At 35.9% G+C, this 8027-nt stretch overlaps 1 protein-coding gene across 3 annotated transcripts in view; it reads left to right on the top strand.

The window, feature by feature from the left end:
- Positions 1–8027, top strand: part of LOC117170645 (prolyl 4-hydroxylase subunit alpha-2) — a 24967-nt gene that overhangs the window by 16194 nt on the left and 746 nt on the right. For all 3 annotated transcript variants that reach the window (XM_033357568.1, XM_033357560.1, XM_033357576.1), the window contains 3 exons: positions 1001–1222; positions 2463–2687; positions 2767–2829. In XM_033357568.1, the coding sequence (XP_033213459.1) occupies positions 1001–1222; positions 2463–2687; positions 2767–2829 (510 nt within the window). The remainder of the gene's footprint in view (positions 1–1000; positions 1223–2462; positions 2688–2766; positions 2830–8027) is intronic.

Here is an 8027-nt window from a genome sequence, read left to right as displayed (position 1 = left end):
GTGCCAAAGAGATTTCTGATCATTTACATGTTTTTTCATTATTGACTTACAAAATTGACTGATATACTCCATTTGACTTGTGTTTTTGTGATACAATCTTGTGATTGTTATGGAATGATCTAAGGTCTTTAAAAATGTTTGATGAATCCAATATTATATAATTAGGTTGCCTTTAAAGAGTTCACGTAGTAATTTCCGAAACGTAAACAATTTTTTTCTAGAAATAAATATGAGTTAAACGATGGCTCTATTCGTTTTTATTTGATGTAGCCGTAAGAAGAAACGAATTATTTCTTCAATTAATATACACTGTCTCTGGGTTCCCACCCGTGGTCTCATTTGATTACTACTCGAGACTGTTTTTTCTAAGTCTAATTTAGGCATGCTTGCTATTATACTCTTCAATTTGGAGTTCGCAGTTTAAACTCTCCAATCTCGTTTTGCGTTTGCACCAAATGCCGCTACACGTGCGTGGCGCTAGGGGCCAGCATAGAACGTAATTGCAGAGTTTAGACTGCTAACCCCAGATTGGAGAGTACAGGTATAGCATGGAGGTACGAAATTAGTCCTGAAATGATACTTTCTTTTTCAGTGTTTATTGTTTTACAAAAAAGATACGCCTAAAAACGTTTATTTTCTGCTTTTCAAATGGTGCAAGATACATTTGCAATTCGAATAAGTCGCCTGTCACTTTTTTCTATCTGAAATAAAATCCGTGTAGTCTATTCTTTATAGTGCGTTTGGTAACAACTACCTATAATAATCAATATCGTATTTCAAAATATATGTTTTCAGACCTCACCAGAAGAAAATGCCTTTATATGAATTTTATTTCAGATATACAGAAGTGTGACAACTGACTTATTTATGTAAACTGCAGAGATGTCTTTCACCATTTGCGCAGAAAATGGTGAATGATGTATTGTTTAATTAACAGTTTTTCGCATTTTTATAATTCAAAGATTGGCCAGATTATATTTGTCATGTGATCAATTTTTAGTATGCCGGCACAAACTACGAAAAGCTTTGCAATGGAGAAATTTTACCACCTGCGGATATTCAGAAAAAATGTAAATGCCGATACGTCGATCATGGTAATCCTTTTCTGAAAATAGCACCCTTTAAAGAAGAAGAAGTCTATCTAGATCCTAAAATTGTTGTATATCATGACGTAATTTACGAAGAGGAAATAGAGGATCTTAAAAGATCGTCAAGGCCCAAGGTTCGTTATACTTTCATATTTTTGTTTAATTTTTATTTGGTACAATATAAAAATGTATTCAGGTAAAGTTTATAGAATTTAGCTATTTTTAAAAGTCATCAAACTGTAATTTACTATATCGACGCCTCCATTCCATACTGCTCCACGTCGCGTTTAGGGTCAGTTTACAGCGCCACGTCAGGTTTGGTCAGTCACGGATCTACGTAGCTGTATAAATCCAAGTCCTGTGTAAAAACATATGACCTTGAGCTATACAGTGACTTGACTTGACGAAGAGCTGCACACTGAACAAACCCGACTTGGCGCTGCACACCACATGAAGCCTGGTCTACAATCGCCGCAAATAGCTCGTTGCAGCGCCGCAAGACTCAGCGATGCGATGCAGCATCGTAACACAAGGAATAGCCGTCTACAGTGGTCGCGAGTGGTGCTGTTGCGGCAGCCAATTAGAGCCTACTATCCAAAGAACTGTTTTATCGTCGTGCTTTGACAGTCAAATATTTTTCGGCTCTACAATGGATCCCTCTGACTCGAAATTTGCTCGTTTGCAATTTTTTTCTTTAGTTTTCAATGCTTTTAAATGTTTCTCACATAACACACCAAATCAACAAAAAATCTAGAGTAATGCAAAACCAAATCACTCGAACTCAGTGTCGATGATGCCACAAACGTGTGGTTGTATGAGGTTATGTGATGAAACGCTCTGATTGGTCCTCTGACATTCGACGCGAGATCACCGCGAGACGTTTGCGGCGCGAAAAGTTGAGTTGAACAAACTTTTCGCTCTCGGTTACTTGCGGCGCGGCGCTTCCTTGCGGTGCCGCAACGGGCTGTTTGCGACGATTGTAGATCAGGCTTAACGCGGCGTGAAGCGGCATAATGGAATGGAGGCGTCGATGTATGCATTAAAGCGTAGAGGATCCCCAGTGGGCACAAAATTTGGGGACGTCTTTACGACAGCGTTACGACATCATTACGACATCCTATGTCCATGTTAAGGTATCTTTGAGACATCGTAAATACGTCATATGATCTGACGATGACTTCACGATAACGCAAAGACACCGTAATGACATGGACATAAGATGTCGTAAGGTTGTCGTAAAGATGTCGTAAAGATGTCGTAAAGAAGTCGCAATACTGTGTGCCTACTGGGTCTTCCCTCTACGATTATAGCAAGGTCAAAACGTTTTAATTTGTAACGTATGTTATAAGAATAAGTGCATTCTCTTTTTTGCAGTTACATAGTGCACAATTACTAAATTCTACCAGTGGTCAATTAGGAACTTCCAAACAAAGAATTGCCAAGTGTGCCTGGTTTGAGGATGACGAAAATAAACACGTGAAGATTTTGAGTCGGCGAGTGGCGCATATGACAGGTTTGACGGTCGACACAGCTGAGCAACTTGGAGTTACTTATTATGAAATCGGAGGCCTTTATGAGCCACACTACGATTTCGCAACAGTAAGTGCGAAATATTGATAAAACAATGTAGGTAAAATCAGTAGTTTATCTATACGACAATAAATTTGTAATTTTTCAGAAATCGAACATCAACTTCTTTAATTTTGACACTGGAAATCGTATCGCCACCATTCTGTTTTATGTAAGTGAACAAATCCTGTAAGAGCTAGAAAGCCGAATGGATTTTCTTTTTCAAAATGATAAAAATTTTGTTAAGTGCTCCAGCAAGATGGCCATATATAAGAGAGTTTACATCTTTGCACTCCGAATTACATAATTACTCCAAGTAAATGAGACGGCAACTAATCAAAAGTTCCTCCGTATAACTAAAATGTTCGACATGTAATATGCTATTAAAAATTTGAATTCATAATCTAAAACTAGTAAAACTTCACTCTAGTGAATTCTGACTTCTTTAAGGTTCATTTAAATTTTAATAGCATATAAATTACTTTTTTTAGATTTGAACCTTTGAAACTAATCAAATTATAATGCGAAGTATTTGAAAAAGAATATAAAAATTAACGAATCTATTGCGGAGTAATTTTATATTTGAAGTGTTTGAAACTGAACAAAATTTTAAACTTAAACATTCAACATGGTACAGATTTAAAGGTTCGAAAGTCAAACAATCTCCAAATTAAACACACTTAAAATTGTAGTCCGAAGTAGAAGCCAACAAAATTGAATGATTTTTCTCTCGACGCCTTGAAATGAAAAATAATACAAATTGATCATTTTTAAACTGAGTTTATAACAATTTGAACATGTAATGGTGAAGGCGGACATCCCCCGATTTAAGGGAGTAGAAATGCACCTGAAAGTGGTGGAAACGAGGAACAGCGAAATCATTAGAGGACAAAAGAACAAACGTGGAAAAGAGATAAGGGAATATATCTAGAAAAGGACAGAGATATACTCAGTTATCTAAAGTCGAAACTACCCTACCAAAAAAATCAGATTGAAGTGTATTGAAAAGTATTAAACTTTGAATGAGAAGTTTTACCAAGCAGATTTCATGACATCATCGCGTGAATTCGATTCAATACGTTTCAGTCGTATTCATTTTTCTGCTTTACTCTCAAAGGTATTGAGATACATTTTTTTCACATTCAATTGTGCAGTTGGATGTAAGAACATTGTTCTTGAGTTTTTAAAAGTGACTTATTCTTCATTCATTTTGTGCATAGCTTCATAAAAAAATAAAATAACAAGTGACTTACGAAAATTAAAAAATACTGTTATTTCACACAATCGGTCAATTACATTCTGATAGCATTGACAGATACGAGCCCTGGCAGACCAAAGGAACCGAATTGAGCCTCTACAAAGTACCCGTAAAGACCCCATTGGGTCCTCATTCGGTTCCTTCTTTAAAAACTCGAAAAAACAGCAAAATCAACTTTTAAATTGTTCAAATTCGGATTTTACGTTAAAATTCCCTATAGAATGTCACGGAATAATCGAAATAGTTTTTTTTTTTTTTTTTTAAATTTAAAACAAAACATAAGACGTATAACTTACAGGCGATGCGTTCGAAGTGTAGCAGTCAACAGGCGTTATACGTCTTATATTTTTTAAAACTTTTTACCGTCGCAAAAAAAAACTATTGCGATTATTCCGTGACCTTCTATAGGGAATTTTAACGTCAAATCCGAATTTCAACCATTTAAAAGTTGATTTTGCTGTTTTTTCAAGTTTTTAAAATAGGAACCGAATGGGGTCTTTACGGGTACTTTGTAGAGGCTTCATTAAGTTCCTTTGTTCCGCCAGGGAGGCTACTTCAAGACTGGTGAAAGTTTTGGATTCATTTGAAATGAAAATTATTGCGTCTGAGTCCGTCCGATTCCGAGAAATTCAATCAGTTTTATTCTGCGTGGGAGCGAAATGTTTTGTCAAATCCAGTCTGTTTAGACCCGCGAATAGTTTTATAAATAAAGGCCAAACAAGTCCGTTTTATTCAGAATAAGCCCGACTGACTCCGCATGATTTCTGGAAGGAGATTATATCCGAATGAGTGAAACTGATTCCGCGGAAGTTTCTGTATACTTTTAGTCCAAACAAATTCGCATGATTCCGAACTTGTAAGGAAATTTATTCCAAATGAATCCAGATGATTTATAATTCCTAGGAAAAAAATTGTTACGACTGAATCCACGTAAATCGGAAATTTTCGAGAAAATTCGCTCCGATTAGGTCTTCATGATTCAGAAATTGGAAGATAATTTCATTCCGAATGATATCGAAAAAAACCTTTGTACATATACAATATTAATATATTTTAATTGAATATTTTATTTAAATCCATAATTATTCATAAAATATATCATTAATCATTTATTTAATGGTTAACTAACGCTCCTTAACATATTCTTTATTTTCCTTTAATCTAAGTTTCAAACGCAAAGAGATAATTATATTCGAATTGAAAAGGAATCATTCGGAATTAACTCCCACATCATTGCGTAGATTCAGAATGGATTGTTTTAAATTCTATTTGAAACAAATCGGCATCATTCTGACTTATGGCAGAATGGATCGTAACCATTTAGAATTAACTGGCGTCTCGGAATCATTTGGGCTAAAGTTCGGGATGGCACGGAATCATTCGGAACGTGATCGCGTTATCCGGTGGATTCAGGCGGAATGGGCATTGTCCTCTGATAAATGCTTAATCATTCATTCGAATTGGCATAAAATCAGTCGGAGTGAGTTCGAGTTTATCCAGCGGATACAGATGGAATGGAAATTGTAATCGGATGGAAAAGGATTCATTTTAACTAAGGAAGGAAATTTCAAATTCGGAATTAACTCGCGGCATTCAACGGATTGAAACGGAATGAGTACGAAATCATTCATTATCATTAAGATTTGCACGGGCTCATTCTAAAGTATTCAGAGTTGTTCGAATGATAATGGACTCGATTTCATTCGGAAAGTTCCACCAAGGAAAACATATTTCTGGAGAACAAACATTTCGGTGTAGGCATGACTCACTCTTTGGGGAAAGGAGTAATGTGAGGAAGGGATAGAGAATTTTTAGATTTATCCGGAATTCTCGTGTTATTTATGTAAATAACACGTTCGTTCTGTAACACTGCTCCGACCCAGGTTGCTGATCTATTTCTCTCGCACTCATCTCAAGTGAAGATCCTCACAAGGACGTTATGTAAGGTTCCCCACTTGGGTCCATTTGTGTCCAAAGTCTTTTGTTTCAGGCGTCATTAACTCTACTGACACTCTTTTTATTAACTATTTGCCGCCATACTTTCCGCGTTCTTCCTCTGGGCCCACTGCCCTTTACTTTACCTTGATACACTTGTTTCGTTAATCGCTCATTTCAGAGTAATACAAGAATCTGAATTTCAGTCAAAAAAGGCGGCTGACTTTTAGATGTAACCAAAAGGATCATTCGCCAGTTGAAAGTCAACTGGCGATTATAACATGACTTTGACAGCGCGTGCGTGTGAATCCAAATTTATAGGTTAATTTAAGCCAGCTAATTGTTGAAATTCATAAGATTTATGCGCTATAGTTCATTTTTTAGGAATACGAAAATATTATAAAACTAAAAATTGAATAATTTTAGGAAACAAATATTTTTGTTAAAAGTGAGCATTGAATAAATGATTAATCTGGGGAATTTTATCCCTTATATCATCTGAACTTTTTTATAGATTATATACACTAAACAAGGCACTTATATCCATTTCAAGCTACCAGGTACAGAACGTAAATCTTCCATCCTTTTTATATCTTTTTTTATCACATATGTAAGATTATTTTATTCATAATCAAAATCCGTTATAGATCTGAGTACATATATAAAAATAGGAAACGTTGACGAAACGACTACCATAAGCTCAGTGTTGATTGATACTATCCAGTGCTATCGACGCCATATCGGCTTCTGCCAGCTGCTCTCTTGGTGCCTCTTCGAAAATCGCCGAAACCCGTCTAAGTGTTTGCGCATCGCCGCATCGCATTTCGCGCGCGCCTTTCTGCCAGCACGAATTGAATCTCAGAGCGCGCGAATGAAAATCATCCGAAACTCAACATACCTGTCAGTTAATCATCATATTAGTCGTGTATCACATAGGAGAACCTGCACTTAAATTCCATTTCTGCTTGAAATTAAGCGACTTACTTAATTTAGTGCAAAAATGAAATTCATCTACATTTAAAATTCATCATCTTGTATTACTGTGTTGGCGTTCTCGCAACATGCCCGAACCAACTTAACCGATTTCTTTCCCATATGTCCATTAGCGTCTCTTCTGCGACACATTATTTTAGAATTATCTCGTTACTCACTTTGTCCATCAGAGTTTTCCCGCATATTATGCGCATGAATCTCATGTCAATTGTGTTGATTTTACGCTTATCTTGTTCTTGATAAGTCCATGTCTCGCCACCGTAGAGTACAGTCGGTACAAATATAGAATTATGTATTGCCATTTTAGCTTTATTTGATATATTTTTACTTCTGATAAGGGGTTCTGCTCTACCAATAACCTTCTTACCTTTATTTATGCGTCTATCTAATTCCTAGTCTATCTTACCGTACCTAGTAAATAAGCTACCAAGGTATACGAATTTATGAACTTGTTCAATTCTCTCATTATTTAATAAGATATTGCATAGTGTTTTCTCACTCTTTCCTTCGAACACTTTTGTTTTTGTTTATCTGCTCTAATTTTAACTTTACTTTCCTCAATTAATCGTTTTATTATTCTCTTTTTGTGTCTGTAATCATTTATACGTCTATTTCTTTCCTCATCGCTAGGACCTATGATGTTCAAATTTTTCAACGCTTCTTTCTTTGTATTTTGGGCAGCCTGAATTGCAGCATTCCACCATGCATCACCAGACATTCTTCCTACAACCGCGGTACCGCACACTTCGATTGCACACTTCGATCTCCATGCGCCCTCCAAATCTTTGTTTTTATAGGTTACTCCCATGTTACCCTATCTATGCTTTCGATTATCTTATTTTGGAAATCTATTCGCACATCCGGTTTCTGTAGGTTGTCAATTTTTATTCGCGTTTGTTTTGTTTTCTTTGTTCTCTTTTTTCTATATCTCCAACCTAAGTTAATTTTGGGAGATCTGAAGGTAATGATCAGTGTTGCATTCAGAACCCCTCATGACTCTTTTATCTTTGACTAACTTTCTTAGTCTTTCATCCAGAACAACAAAGTCAATTATACTATGGCTATTTCCTTTAGACCAGGTGTACGTGTGGATCATTTGATGTATAAATCAAGTATCTGTAATAAACAGATTTCTTTCTAACCATCGACAAATACTAATACTAATAAATACTAATTAAATAAAT

Source organism: Belonocnema kinseyi, chromosome 1, assembly GCF_010883055.1.
Source record: "Belonocnema kinseyi isolate 2016_QV_RU_SX_M_011 chromosome 1, B_treatae_v1, whole genome shotgun sequence".
Lineage (NCBI taxonomy): Eukaryota > Metazoa > Arthropoda > Insecta > Hymenoptera > Cynipidae > Belonocnema > Belonocnema kinseyi.
This window is presented reverse-complemented; position numbering and strand designations above follow the sequence as displayed.